At 38.2% G+C, this 16,589-nt stretch overlaps 1 protein-coding gene across 1 annotated transcript in view; it reads left to right on the forward strand.

The window, feature by feature from the left end:
- LOC107688392 (GDNF family receptor alpha-2-like) overlaps positions 1-16,589 on the forward strand; it is a 142,842-nt gene that overhangs the window by 118,177 nt on the left and 8,076 nt on the right. Inside the window, exon 7 of the mRNA XM_016486051.1 lies at positions 15,438-15,547. Within this exon, the coding sequence (XP_016341537.1) occupies positions 15,438-15,547 (110 nt within the window). The remainder of the gene's footprint in view (positions 1-15,437; positions 15,548-16,589) is intronic.

A 16,589-nucleotide genomic window follows, 5' to 3' on the forward strand; every position in this document is an offset into this window, starting at 1 on the left:
ACATTAAAACTATATATATATATATATATATATATATATAGTTTTAATCCTTAAATGGTTTTAATCCAACATGCAAAATCCCTGAGGTCTTTTGTGAATATAGTGCAAAGATCATAATAATAAATAATGAAATTTATTGTCATCTCCTATAAATTATAATCAAATAGAACAGCAGAAACAGAAATGATGTTGGATCAGGTGATCCATATCAACACATATTACAAACATTGGATCAGCAGGAGATCCATATGCTCAAAAACATGGTAGAGATTGAATCCCTAGGTGGTCAAAAAGCACTTCACTACAGATGTAACCGATATTTAATCTATATAGCCAAGGACACAAAACTCATTAAAAGCTAATTATTGACCCAAACACTAACAGGCAGCCAATAGCAGCACTGCATTGGCTATAAGGTTTGATCAGTATACAGAGTATCCAAGCATGCAATGTCCTGACCCTGTCTTATTACTTAATGTCAGAAGAACAAAATTCAGATATTCTCCACTGCAGAAACCACCACAGGTTCATCAATGCCATCAAAATGATTCATTTTTTTTAGGACTGCACGATAAATCGCATGCAATTGTCATGCACATCTCGTCAGTAAAGCCGGTTCTGTGATTCGTAGTAAATCTCCATCACATGCTTTCAGATGGAGCAGCATTTACTACACAGAGCCGTAGATCACTGACAAGCTACGCAATATCGCGTTCATAATCGAAGGTGATTCATCTGCGATTATGAACGCGATATTGCATAACTTGTCAGTTACTGTTTACAATGCGTGGAATGGTGCGCTGTGATTGGTTGAGCGGGTGTATCACATTCTGCAGAGAAGGGAGACTGGTGTTTGTCGCGGTTTGGAAAGATAGGGAGAACACATGACAGAATAACACGGCGGATATCGCATTTTGCGTAAAAAATAAAAAAATTACTTTTCAATACCAACCAGATACAATACTGATTTTGGCGTTTATCGCATTTTGGAACCAGACTCTTCATATGTTTTGCCTCCCAAAATAAAACCTACAGAGCTTTGGTCATAAAACTAAGCATTTAAATATCATAGATATATTATTGGTAGAAATAGAGTCACAACTGATATTTACATGCATTTTATGTAAGTTGTCTGTTAATGTATGTCATGTTCCCTTTCATGGGAACTTCGAACTGCGTCCTCTAGGGTTCGCTATGGGGAATGCCTCGTCGTGACCCGTGTCTGAAGCATACATTGAAAAAACACCAACTCGTTGGCCGGCGACAGCCATGACGTCAGGGAACCATGGTTACATAAGTAACCTGAGACGTTTTCTCTGGGGTCCAAGGGTGTTTTGGGGCCCTGGAGAAATTTTGACATGCCCTGACATTTATGCTTTTTTCAGTTGCTTATAAACATATAAATTGCTGATAACACTGTAATCAGCACAAACTGGGCTACAATAATATGTGAACATCATGTATGTACATGATTGTGTTTTTGAGAAAGCAATGTTTATGTGTGGTTAGTGAAAAACTAAAATTTTTAATTACTTGAATAAGGCCATAAAACACATACAGAACATTTGCTCACAATACTTTTGAGAAGTGGATCTTGTAGACTAGAGTTTTTGCTTCAAAATGATGTGAAAATTATCCTGTTCACTCATTCACAGAAAACAATAAATTCATTTAAATTTTCTAAGTCACTTTTTGTATAGGAGGCCTGTATGAAAGGAGGCGTGAATGATCATGAATAATAGTGTGATTCACACCTGAGAAGACCCACATAATGAGCTGCATAATGAGCCTTTAAGTCAGGTGTGTGACTGAGAGGGATTTGCTACAAGAAAGAATGTGAGGAAAAAAGACATTTATATTTTTTTTGTAGTTTATTTAGAATATATTTATCTATCACACAAAATAACTTGAGAGTCACTTGCGAGTGCAGTTAAACAGTTTATTAGAAAGAAACAAACAACACAAGAGTCAAGACGTCATGGGTGCAATATCCAAAATATCCAAAACAGTGGCAGGAAACTTGAACGGTCCGTGTATGTTGCATTCATTCATTTTTTTATTTAATATTGAAAACAGAAACACGAGAAAACGGCACCATTTTCATTTTTCGTTTTTTCAAAAACATAAAAAAAGACAAGGATTCGCCTCAATTTTTCGTTTTTACATTCAGGGGTAGAAAATGCATAAACAGTTTGAATGTTTGATTTCCACGTGTAGGAGGGAATTAAACGCCCCTTTTCACTGATTGGTCAAGCAAAATGTTCATCATGTCATCTTCAGTTCTGTGCACCAGAATAAGAGTCCTCCGCTGTTAAGGTGTTTATTGTAACTCCTGCATTTTGTCGCTCTCTCATCAAACAACCAGCCTAACAAATGGACCGGGTTTATCTCTGTGTAGGCATAGTTTCTCTATGGCAAGTATTAGGTGCTTATTGCAGAAATATGTATGTACCTCGGATCTGCAGCCACATTGCCCTTTTAGTCTATTTGTTTTTCTTTTTATTTAGCTGTCCAGTTATCAAAACCTGTGTGTAAACAATAATTTGTTTTCAGTAAGAGTTACTTAATTTAAGAGTAGACATGTCAAGCTTTCTGTAGATATATTTCTCATGTCTGTATGTAAAGTTTTCGCTGAGTTTCAGTTATTTTTAGTGTCGCGTTTCTAAAAGCAGTTCGCGGAGACAGTGAAGACTGAGAGCGCACCCTGTTTATTTTCTTTATTTTACAAAAGCACATTATTTTGTTGTTATTATGACTATACACAAATAAAAGTAGACCGTTTGCAATTTCAAACGATACCTTATTCTTGTCTGTACGGTCAAAATTGACGGAGTATTTTTAGTTCTTTTCGCGGTCATCAAGAAAATAAGAGACAGACCGCACAGGTGCGGGCTTCGACCCCAGAGGGTTAAATAATATGGTAATATATAATTATATTAGAATATAATATATTAAGACATGTTTGATGGGCACATAAAAATGTACTGCATTGGAATGACCGGTGTATAAAACGAGCCAAAATACAAGAACAGGGTGAGGAAAATGGATGCAAGAATGATATTTTATCTGTCTCACATTTAACAAGCTTGCCTGGTGCATCCTTAACTCCTGCACTTATTACATGTATGGCCACTGGGCTCCAGACCCTTTGTCCTCAAACACTGTGTGATGTGTGAACTGAGAGAAAAGCTAGGGCCCCCACCAGGTCAACATGAGGACTTTGGCTGCCCTTTCTATCTGTCATAGCCTCCAGAAGTCACCTTGCCTTTCCCATAGCAGGAGACTGGAGGGCATCCAACAACAGAACTGACTCAGTGCAGTGGCCAGGCTGAGGATACAGTAAACAGACACACTCATATGTATTGTTATGCCTGACTTGAATAACTTCCCGAGACTCTGTCATTCATTTTGTCCTCTGTAAAGGGCATTTTGTTTGTAATCTTAGTGTATCTTAAAGAGGATATCCTCGACTTTTCAGAGACACCATATGTCCTATAGTTAGATACAAAAAAGAAAAGAAAAGTATGGTGGCCGAGAAGTGCAAAACATATCACAATTCTAAAACACTTTTTTTTTCTCCCTTTTCAAATCTCGTATCACATCGTAAAGGCATTTATTTTCAATAAAAATTAAGGAAATAATCAAAAAGTTGAAAATAAAGTATCGGGTAGGGTTAGGGTAGGTGTAGGGAGGGCTTTATTGTACCAATAAAAAAGCCAACAACACGTGCTTATCCATCTGCACCACTGGAGCTGATGATTTACAGCCACTTGTAACTAAATGTAAATAGATACCCTGTATTTTTTTTCCCATAGTAAGGGCAGTTCATACAATACATTTAAACTGAGCTACTTTAATACCATCTCCGAACTTTCTACCACGACTCTGCTGTTCTTCGGCTGGTTCTTCCTGTATACGTTGATTGATTCAGAATTGTGATTTGTTTTGCACTTCTCGGCCACCGTAGAAAAGAGACAGCGTAATGCAACATTTTATGGAAAGAGAAACATCAGGTATTTTTATTTTATTTTATTTTTTTATTTATTTTTTTATCAAACAACATTTAGTTTGTGTTTTTTTTTTATTAGGTATTAGATATTAGAAATGAGATATTATTTTTCAAAAAATACATGTTTGATGTCTTCTTTAAATTATTATAATATATATTTTCATGCTCACAAGTAAATGTGAAGGAAAAAAATATTACATTTGGCTGGATATGTAATTTAACAAAAACTGGTGAGGAAGTGCTAAATTAAGTAAGCGACAGTTTATTTCAATTAGTGAAATAAGTGACTGATCCATCTCTATGGCACATTATACATGGGCCAACGGCAATGTTGTAATGGGACCACAGATCTATAATGACTGGATTGTTTATTGCGTTCTGCCGTCATGCGGTGAAGCCACCAGAAGTGTTCGAGCGGCCATCTTACTATTCCCTACCGGCAGAGAGAATCATTGACTGACAGCCAAAACATTGACTTAAAATCACCTGATTTGAAGCGTATCAGTCACACAGGATTAGTTTTTAATATACATGTATGTAAATTAATTTTACTTCAGATGTTATCTGCAATGTTTATGGTCTTTTTGGGCAGGATAAGAGATATATTGAAATCGTTAAGGTGGGTGTATCTGCTGTGCACTGCCGACACAGGTAACTGATACAACAAAAAATATATATCTTTATGTACGGAATTATGCAGGAAATATTAAACATGAACATATATCTGGACTTAGTATCAGACATTGATTTGAATATACAATGTATAATACAATACAAAGCCTCTGTTACTATATTGCTCTATGTTGTATTGAAATTCAAAGCTTACCCGGCATCATCTTGGAAATAAAGCTTCATATCTTAAAGTCCGTACCATATTTAGTCAGCGTTATTTCTCTGAATAAGTTATGATGTGTATATTTTTAATGTCCTGATTGAACAACATCTGTTTCAGGCTCTTAAAGATTGCGCAAATTCTATGGCATTTTACTAGCATCGTTTCCATAGGAGTAAAATGTTATGTTTATATGTTGAATTAAATATTAATTTAATCAGCATTTAAATCATTATCTGCTTCAAAATGAATGCCGTTGAATAAGTAATTGTTGAAACTTTTGCAGTTAGCCTATAGTACGAATAAAAACACTAAAAACATGAACAAAATGACATAAACCGTGAATAACTGTACAAGGCGAATTAAGGTATATGTGTATACAAAGCATAAATCTTTATTCAGAATTGAGAATGAGCACTTTGTCATTTGTAATATGTTGAGGATTTCGTTCATCCAATGTTTATCATGTTCATCTGATGTATGCTACTGTAACTTTTTAATAAGCATGGGAAATTCCCGACATTAAACAAATAACCGTTTACATGCATAGGACGTTCGCGTGTAAGAATGTACTATGAGACTTCAGATATAAAAACGTTGACTTGTTAGGTGATGTTTTCTCATTAAAATCATATGATTTCCTATTAATTCAATAGAATATATGGGAATACTAGGGTATACCAATATGGCGGCATGGTGGCTTCACTTTTATGACGTCATGAGCAATCCAGTTCTCTATTATAGATCAGTGAATGGGACAAGTACAGTAAATAAAAGCACAGTTCTCAGGCCAATTACTAATCTGAGGATTATATAGCATTTACTTATCTGAAAAGCCTGAAAACATTTTTGGAGGGCATATCTCTCTAATCTTTACAGCTCCTGGCTGCTTTCATTTACTCAATTTTTATTTAACATAAATGTAATATTTATTTGATATCCAGTGTTTAATTGTGCATTTGATACCTTTCATATTCTTTGATGTTTTCCATCTCATACCTGAAGACAAATAAGATTAATCTGAGCTTTTGAAATTGTTCAAAATCATTTTGAATAAGATAGCACACAGATGAAGCTTTGGCTTAACCCTTGTGCGACCTTTTGGACATTTTTGTCCTTTTCAGTTTTTTTTTTTTTATCATTTTGCCTGTGTTATTGCCAACTGCATAAATTTTGGCACATGTGTGTATTTTTATTGGAATTTTACTATTTCACTTCCATTTCCTTTAATAAATCTGTTTTGCACTAGGTACAAAAAATTGTTCCTCTCAGGACCTTAAGGACAAAAATGTCCCCATTGAAACCCATTAAAACTGCTATTTTTAATCGCAGTGCCATTTAACTGTAAAATTATGCAATTTTTGTTGATAGGCTTTCATTCTATTGGCAAGGCTTTAAAATTTAATTTTTTACCAGATGGTGCCATTTTTTCAGGTTTGACCTATAAAGAAAATACTTGCTTTATTTCTGTTTTCTGCTTCTGCATATTATAGAGCCAATTGGATAAATAATGCAGCTATAATTGTGTGGGTGTGTTGGTATGGATGTCAGAGTGTGGTTTGTATGTGTGTCATAAAAAAAAAAATTGTGCCTGTGTGTTCTTGTAATATTTGAGAGAGAAAAACTCTACTCCAAATCACAAATCCAACCACTGTGTGCACCAGTGTTTATCATGTTCATCTGATGTATGCTACTGTAACTTTTTAATAAGCATGGGAAATTCCCGACATTAAACAAATAACCGTTTACATGCATAGGACGTTCGCGTGTAAGAATGTACTATGAGACTTCAGATATAAAAACGTTGACTTGTTAGGTGATGTTTTCTCATTAAAATCATATGATTTCCTATTAATTCAATAGAATATATGGGAATACTAGGGTATACCAATATGGCGGCATGGTGGCTTCACTTTTATGACGTCATGAGCAATCCAGTTCTCTATTATAGATCAGTGAATGGGACAAGTACAGTAAATAAAAGCACAGTTCTCAGGCCAATTACTAATCTGAGGATTATATAGCATTTACTTATCTGAAAAGCCTGAAAACATTTTTGGAGGGCATATCTCTCTAATCTTTACAGCTCCTGGCTGCTTTCATTTACTCAATTTTTATTTAACATAAATGTAATATTTATTTGATATCCAGTGTTTAATTGTGCATTTGATACCTTTCATATTCTTTGATGTTTTCCATCTCATACCTGAAGACAAATAAGATTAATCTGAGCTTTTGAAATTGTTCAAAATCATTTTGAATAAGATAGCACACAGATGAAGCTTTGGCTTAACCCTTGTGCGACCTTTTGGACATTTTTGTCCTTTTCAGTTTTTTTTTTTTTTTATCATTTTGCCTGTGTTATTGCCAACTGCATAAATTTTGGCACATGTGTGTATTTTTATTGGAATTTTACTATTTCACTTCCATTTCCTTTAATAAATCTGTTTTGCACTAGGTACAAAAAATGGTTTCTCTCAGGACCTTAAGGACAAAAACTTTTTTTAATTGACGCACAAGGGTTAAACTTAAACGCTGAAAAATCCAGTTGTAGACTCTTATTTGAGTCAGGTGACATGGGTATTAGATTCAGTGTGCCTTCAGGTGTTGTGTAAATGATTCATGATCTTGTTGCTTAGCCTTCATGGTCATGGTCCTGAATCCCGCTGGACGCCCGGACTTCTTACAGGATGATGCTAATTTAACCACACAAGTGTACAAATATGCACACACATGCAGTCGCAGGAAATAAAACATTAAAATTAGGTACAAGTTTGGAGTTTAAAAAACAGTGCTTCTCTTTTAATTAAAGACTCCAAGTCCGAAGTTCCCAAATGAAAATATGCACAATATGGACTTATTATTAGAGCACAGTAAGGTCACAGTCAAACCTAAACATACCCATTTTATAACAAATATAAAAATTTATAAAACATAATAGACTGAAATATGCAGAAAAATTACCATTTTAGTAACAATAAAGCATTACAGAAACATATTTTGAGTCGCTAATCCCAATCCTACCTCTAAACCTTACCATAATCTTTTCTTAAAATTTGTACAGTATGAAGAAAAATGTCTCCGGTTACTCAACTTAACCGTGGTTCCCTGAGAGAAGGGAACGAGACATTACGTATGGGGAAACCCCTTTCCTTCGAAATGCTGAAGCCTGATTGAATCACTCTATTGCTCTGCAATAGCCATTGGCGTTTGAGCATTCTCCTGATTTGCGGGCTCAGCCACTATATAGGTGATGTTGGGCGCCAATTTACCTCAGAAACTTTCACCTGAGCCAGAGTCGTTGAGGCTCTGAGTGAGTTTTTCACAAGGCAGTTTACATAATATCTCGTTCCCTTCTCTCAGGGAGTAACTGGAGACATTCCCTTCGAATCGGTCTCTCATCATTATGTGTGGGGAACGTATAAAACTGTGCCATGTGAAAAATGCTGGTCCCAGCTCGAACAGAGCCAATACAGTAGACTAGGCACATGCAGTAGCAAGCAAAGCATAGCGACGCGCTCGCCCTGCCTCCCTAGGTCGGGTACCAAACCTAGTTGAAACACCTAGATGCAAGCTTGGCAGAGAGCCAAGGCAGTGCAGACACCGCTGGCGCCTCCCTGTACACAGTCAAGCAACACTGGACTAGTGTGATATAGGAAGTGAAAAAAAGGTACAAACACGTGGCTGCTCACATACCGCCAGCCTGTATGAGCGGGCACACATAAATGGAAACAAAACTTAGGATTACGCTATATTTTTTGCTGTTTTTTTTTTTTTTTTTGAGCCATTTAACATTTGTTCTTTGTTCTCTGCTTTTTATATTAAACAACTTGTTTTTTTTTTTTTTTTTGTTGGCTTTTACCCATGGCTGCATGAGAATTTCACAGCATCCTCTTAGGTCGTGGGATGCACCAGAGTTAAACGCCTAAACTACCTAGTTGAGACCCACCTGGGAGGGGTGTGTCTTCAAGCGCCTTAGTTGTCCAATGGCTGTTCAGCCTTCTCCTCCTGCACAGACAGGACGTGCAGTGCAAAAGAGGCATTATCCAGGTTGTAAAATGTCACAAAAGTGTTCTGAGACGACAAGCCCGCTGTGAGACAGATTTCCTGAATAGACATACCTTTAACCCAGGCCCATGAAGATGCCAGACTGGTGGAGTGAGCATGCACTCCCATCAGGCAGTCGAGTCCTTGGGAAGCATAAGCTAGGCAAACAGCTTCCACAACCCAGTGTGACAGCCTCTGCTTCGACAGCAGGCCGCCTTTCTTGCCCTGGATGCAGACGAGAAGCTGCTCTGAAGTTCAAAACTGGCTAGTTCTGTCTACATAATCGCACAGGGCACAAGGCACGGCTTTGTGACACTGAATCAGAGGCTGGTCCGTGGGTGCAGAACACTTTTATCATAATAACCTAAACTCTGAATGGCGTTTAGAGCACTTTAGGTGTGTAGCCGTGTCTGGGCGTGTGTCTGACCATGCAGTCATCTGGGCCAAACTGCATAAAAGCAATGCTGACCGAGGGGGCATACAAGTCACCCACTCGCTTCCTACACACTAATGCGAGCAGTAGCGCCATCTTAAATGAGAGCACTTTCAAGTCACTCGAGCTGGTTCGAAGGGTGGGCTAGACAGCACATGGTAAGTCTCATACTGGCATCAGGCAAGGGCGGGGGGATTCAGTCGCCTCACGCCCCGAAGAAAGATCGTTATTAGGGGGTGTTTACCCACTGAGTGACCCTCAACCATGTCATGAGAGGCACCAATAGCAGCCACATAGACTTTTAGCGTAGAGGGAGAGCTGCCCGCATCTAGACGATAGGTTTACCAACTCCAACCACGGCTGGTTTGGCTATTTCGATTCTCCCTGATCTTTTGCAGCACTAGCGGCATAATTTTGACCAGAGGGAATGCATATTTCTGACTCTTGGGCCAGTGGCTCGACAGCACATCCCCTTCTAAGGGGGTGGATGTTAGCAAGAAGAATAACGGGCAGTGGGCATTCTCCTCTGATGCAAAGAGGTCAATTTCCGCTTCACCAAAGAGGTTCCAGATCATCTTCACTGTTTGAGGATGTAGTCTCCACTCTCTGTGTATAATGCCCTCTCTCAGCTTGTCCGTGCCGCAATTCAAATTTCCTGGTACATGCACTGCTTGAATCAAAAGGAGTGTCTGATCCACCCGAAAGAGCAGGCACAGTTCCAGGCTTTGCAGGGCAAGTAAGCTCACTCCTCCCTGGTTATTGATATGCCACCACCACTGTATTTTCTGTTCAGATCAGAACGTGACGGTCTCTCACGAACGGAAGAAATTCCTGCAGTGCTAATTGAACAGCTTACATTTCCAGGCAGTTTATATGCCGGCAATTCTAGTCGCTCATCCACGTACCAAATGCTGGTCTGCCATCGCAAAGGGCTCCCCAGCCTGACAGTGATGCTTCTGTGGTAACCACTATTCGTCTGACCACTCTGCCCACAGCGGCACCCTGTTCATATATAGCTGTGCTGAACCAGGGCATCAGCACTTCGAGACATGAGCGTGATATGACAAGGCACTCTGCTCTCCACGCTTGAACTGCAACTGAATGCATTTGCAATACAACATTCAACAAACATTCTCGGGGTTCTCTGCTGGCCGCTGAGGGAACTCTGAGCGAGAACACACTCTCTTGGTCACTGGTCCGCCGTCGTCCACCGACCATGCTCTTTTCTTCCTGACATGAACATCAGGAATGTTGAGTCTTCTTGTCTGCCAGGCGTCCTTGCTGATGAGGCTCGCATGTAACCCCATTTCTCTGCCCCCTCCACCGTCATCATCAGTTGGTTTCCTTGTGCATGGCCTCGGACTGAGTAAGGGGAGCGCCATGACCGTGTGAGCTCCTCGTGAAGCTCAGGAAAGAAAGAGGTGGGTCTCTGTGGGGCATCCATTTGGCGGCTCACACTGAGGAAAGACCTGTCCATCCAGCGTTTGGCAGGCTGCTCTGGGACTGCCCAGTCCAGCCCCATATCCACCACAGCCTCCGTGGGGATGCTCATGAGCAATGCGTCCAAAGAGGTAAGGGTAGAGCTAGACTCTTCTGTTAGGGCCTCGGACCAGGCATCCAGGTCAGAGGCGCTCATGGACATTGTGTCGTCCTCCGCACAGCTGAACGAGACCAGGTCCCGTGCTTCAGATGGAGGGCAGAAACTGTCCTTGGTATAGGAGACCGTGGTGCCGGTCTCTCTGCGGTTTCTGCATTTATTTAGTTGCTACACTTCATAAGACTATATCTGTGGCAATTCATGAGTATAACGCGTCTAGACCATTGTTAGATTTAGCACAACTTTGATTAAACTGGACCAAATATAAAACAGCAAATTTGAAATGCTTTAATTGACTTGATTCAGATATATTGTTTACATGATTGCTGAAATCAGTTTGACCAGCTTAGACCAACTAGTTTCATAGTAAAATAAAAAAATAACAAACCCTGTAATTATTTTTTCTGCAACTCTTGTTCATCATCTGCAAGTCGCCACAGGTCTGACTAACCCTAGTTATGGAATGATTTCTGCACATGATGTTTGGCAGTGAGAGGGTGACATCTATTTAGAGATGTCCCTGAATGAAATACTGGGCACATGATGTCTCCTGGGGGGAGAGGGTAACGTTAATTCTAAATGATGATGGTTTAACACTCCAGCCCTGCAAACCTGTTACCAGGGGCATTCATTTACACATCTCCCACCCTTCTGCTTCCTTGAGCCAGCTAGAATGTAATTAACAATTTAAATCATCAGCTCCACTGAGGGATTTATTAATTTAGGCAAGCATTGTTATGATGTTCCTGGTTTAATAGATAAACAAGACAGTCAGTGTGCACCTTTGCTGTTGTGCCAAAAAAATTCAAACCTCATCATACAACCATATTATGCATCTATATGAATGTGCCTCAGACCCAACATAGCTCTGTCATTTAACTAACATATTTTTGAGAACATTATTTGTTATTTTTTCATTATAATACACCCAGATTTCCTTTAAAAAATACACTATAATAACTAGAGCACATTAGCTTCAGTGGTTCGCCCGCTCAGTCGCGAGTTACTGTCATTACCATTAGTTACTACAGTCTACAGTATGCTTTCATCACATAACTGCATATTACCTGATTGAGATAATTTACAAAACAGCTCGGTCTCCTTACTTAAGGTCCTAGGAGCATCCATTCAGGTTGTAGCAGTATTTCACAGTTGAGAAAGACAGCAGCTTTCCCGCGAGTGGGCGTGGTTTAAGCGCAGACAGCTGACACACCCCCAGCATTTGAGAGAAGAGAATATTTGCTCTTTTCAAGATTTTGATACCCAACTTTATTTACTTGGCTTTTTTTTTTCATTCAGATTTGGCTGCGTGGTTAACACATTTGTCTGTGGTGTGACAAACTCACAACACATATTTAATATTGCTTTACACAGACTTTAAACACTTCACATTAAACTGATTTTCATCAAATCAAAGAAATTAATGCTAACAAATAGACCTAAATACACTGGATTTAAGGAATGAGAGTATTTCTAAGGGTCAGATGCAGTAGAAAAAGCTCCTAAAGGTAAAAACTGCAATTTTCTTTTTCTTTTTCAAGAGTATTTACTGCCACATCTACGAGCTTCACGAACCTGCTTCAGGACATGGCTGTCCAAGTTCATGGGGTTGAATCATGATGGTCAACTGATAGAATATTCATGATCTCTGCATAGAACTTGAACTAAGTGAGGTGATTTCAGTGGCCTCAAAATGACTTAACATATGTTAGTTTAAAAAATAATGCTGTTTTAATAAGATTAGATTGAAAAATAAGATTTTGACAGGATCCTGAGAAAAGTAATATTACATTTTTATAACTTTGTGTTTTTGGTTGTTTGTGCTTTTTGATTCCCATATTTTTCAAATTAAAATTGTTTTAAAATCTTCTACATACACTATTGTTCAAAGATGTTTTAATGCTTTTAAAGAAGTTTCTTGTGCTCTCCAAGGCTGCATTTATTTGATAAAAAATACAGTAAAAACAGTTATATTGTGAAATATTATTACATTTTTGTAATGTCAGATTACTTTTCTTAGGCAATTAATTATTATTAATTAATTCAGGTTTTGAGAGGACTCGAATCTGAAAATTCGAAGTCAACCTGATTAGAACCGATTTCAAATTTGTTAGTTTACACTTTATCAACTACTCGTCCCGCGAGACGTTAACGTCCGTGTATATTAACGATTCTGTTCATATTACTTCGTGGCCAACGACACATAAACAAAATGGTAATCTTATTAATTTTGAGCAAGGTAACAAGATCTTGGCAAGGTTCAACTTTAAAATTACAACACAAGACAATGATTCTTTATAAATGAAACAAGAATTTATTGGCTATTCTAGATTACATTAAATTATGTTTTATTTACAAGGTTCGGGAGGAGCGCGTCAGATACTTAGCCTAATTAACACAGGTGGAGCGCACTCAAGTTAATCAACACCATGATATAAATACAGCTGACTTACCTCTATCCATTGACGGTTATCAGCATCCCTCCTCCGCCCCATCTCCTCACTTCGAGTTCATACTACACTTATACGGGGGGGGTACTCTAGGTTCGTCCCGTGTTTGCAGGCCTGAGGGCATAAGTTAATTTACTCATCCTTTTCCTGTTGGATGTAATATTTCCTTTCATTGGTGGTCACAAGACATCACGAGGTATCTATAAGTTGTAGTCCTGATACAAAAGATAGCTTTGTTGTCTCCTGATTGGATTAGTTCAGACCTCGTGATGGCTGATAGGGGCATATCAGTGTCTAGTGTTGTCAAAAGATCCGGTATTTCGTGTTTCACAAGACAGAGACCTTACATTTTAAATCATCTTTTTTTCTATTTTAATATATTTTAAATGTAATTTATTTCTGTTATGCAAAGCTGAATTTTCAGCATCATTACTCCAGTCCTCAGTGATCACATGATCCTTCAGAAATCATTCTAATATGCTGATTTGCTGCTCAAGAAATATTTCTTATTAATATCAGTGCCGAAAACAGTTGTGCTTTTTATGTAAACTGTGGTACATTATTTCAGGCTGCTTTGATGAATAGAATGTTCAAAAGAACAACATCTATTTGAAATAAGAGGGAATGTTTATACTGTCAATTTTGATCCGTTTTATAATTCCTTGATGAATAAAAGAAAAAATTTAATCTTAACAATCCCAAACGTTTGAATGGTAATGTATGAATAAAATGTGTAAACATTTCTTATACAGTATATAGCTTATACAGTGTCCCATTTTGTGCAGTCTTTGTGTGTACTTATTGGACACTGGTGATTATGTATGTATAATTGTATAGCTTATTTCTTATTGGTAAAACTGACGGTGTTACAGCTGACCCCATGTGACATCCTTCTGCAGTCTCCTCTAGTTGCACTATGCTAGCAAGGTCTTATAGTCCAGCTCTGTTAAGAATGGAGCTATGATGTACTTGGAAATCTAAATAATTGAGTAATATCTTTGAACTGTTAGTGCCATAATTTGGGAGCACTTCAGTTAGCCCTTTCAGAACGGTCCACTTTGGATTGCAGTCTCATCAGCATGCGTCGCTCCTTGATTGCTGATTTTACATTCCTTACCGCCTTATCTAGAGATAAAGCTCGGGGTGAAAATACAGTACAAAAAGCATCAGAAGAACATCCATTTCCATGTCAGTAAAGCAGAGTAGACAAGGATGACCTTTTCGGCCAGGGCCCATGAGAGCGATGCAGATACCATTCTTTGTTCTGGGAGGTAAACACCCAGTAGGCAACACCTGTGGACCCAACAGCAAGAACGGTTCGGTTAATATTCACACCGTAGCTGAGTTGGTGAGTCAGGGGTCCATACTGCCGTGTAGGATGATTCACTATTAATCAAGGTCTTGCAGGAGGGCAGTGAGCCTAAGATCTCCATCTCGCTGGCGTTATTTGAGGGAAGGCTGCGCGGGACTATTATTCAGAGTTTATGTGTGTGTAAAGTGCTAGAGGAGAGAGTTCATACTCAAGAATAAGTACTAATGTGACCCCCCTGCCCACCTCAGGTCTAGTGCTTGGAGCAATCTGTTTCTGAATGCACGTAACCCCCTAGGAAGAGGCTGTTTGAGGCAGATTGCTTGACTTGGAGAAATACCACATGGAGTCGAGCAGAAAATGGCCTTGAATTGGAACCCCACTAGACGCTAGTTAGGACTGACAGAATGCATCTAATATTGCACATTCACTGCTCCTTATTGTTTCGGTCTTGGATATTAGAGCATTGATGATTGCAGATGCAGCTGTGGCGATAAATAACTCAGAGAATAAACCTTCCCTTATAGCTTGATCCAAAAGCGTGTGACTATTGCAGCACCTTACAGAGAAGGTGCAGACGGTGGTTATTTGAGTATATGAAAATCCATCCTTTCTTCAGCGTCATGTACTGTAATCATGCTTTATAAATATAGAAAGACTAGTAGCTTATTCAAGTGTGCATCTAAATCCTATTCTGTCGAATGTACTACAAATGTTTCAGACCTCTTAAATTCTATAATTTGTTTTGTTTTTGGTCTAGATCCAGGCTGGCAGACTTCCACATGAATTGCCAGACGACACCGCATTCAATAACAAGCTGTCCTAATGATAACTACCACGGTTGTCTGGTGTCCTACGTTGGACTCATTGGTGAGTGATTATGGGAAAAATCTGCTGCACGGAAATAATAAGAATTTGGAATTGCATTTTAATGGACTGACTGTTTGGAACATGTATGTTGCCTTCTGTAGCTGTTTTAATTAGTGATGCACTAGGAATTTTACTTTTAAGAAAGATTATAAAGATCAGGAGAACAGATGAAGGCAAGGGGTATTCAAATGTTTTGAAGCCCAGGACACCAAATATAACAACCCCCTTGGGGTCCCTTTTCCTAAAATATAAATGCAACTATATATAAATGTATGTATGATACAGTTTTATTTTATACATAAATATGCATACATAAATAAATATTATATCTCAGTTACATGATTTCTGACCAGTTTTTAGAAAGAATGAAAATATTATCAAATAAGGTGAATGTAAATGTAGAAGCATATTTTAACAGTTTTGCTTAATAAATCATATTCGACATTGTCTTGACCTGACATAGTAGCAGACTTTTTAATCAAAAGTATCAAAAATGACCTTAAAATCAAACATTGAAATTTATAAATATTTCCATGAGTGCGAAGGACCAACCTGGAGCTAAATATTATATTAATACTAGCTATTTTACAAAGTAACAGAAGAAGTTGCACCAAAATGCAATAAAGTTTGTTTGGATACACAAATATATTATTTGTCCTGAGCAATGTTCCCTCTATTTTTTTTCCTGCTTTCTTTATATATAAAGATGACCAAAGTATACCAGACCTGTACATACACAAAAAAGTGTGTAACTTTTAACTTTAATGTGCTATTTATATTTGATTTGACCCTTGATGTAACTAAATGATGCACATTTTAGGTTACCTGAGAAAACATTTTTTACAGTGCTGAGTTACTTACCAAGAAATTATATTAATTAATTCATAATTTAAAAAAAATCTCACACAGAACAGTTAAATTCCCTTTCATGGGAACTTCGAACTGCGTCCTCTAGGGGTCGCTATGGGGAACGCCTCGTCGTGACCCGTGTCTGAAGCATACATTGAAAAAACACCAACTCGTTGGCCGGCGACAGCCATGA

Source organism: Sinocyclocheilus anshuiensis, unplaced genomic scaffold (assembly GCF_001515605.1).
Source record: "Sinocyclocheilus anshuiensis isolate Anshui unplaced genomic scaffold, SAMN03320099.WGS_v1.1 scaffold205, whole genome shotgun sequence".
Classification (NCBI taxonomy): domain Eukaryota; kingdom Metazoa; phylum Chordata; class Actinopteri; order Cypriniformes; family Cyprinidae; genus Sinocyclocheilus; species Sinocyclocheilus anshuiensis.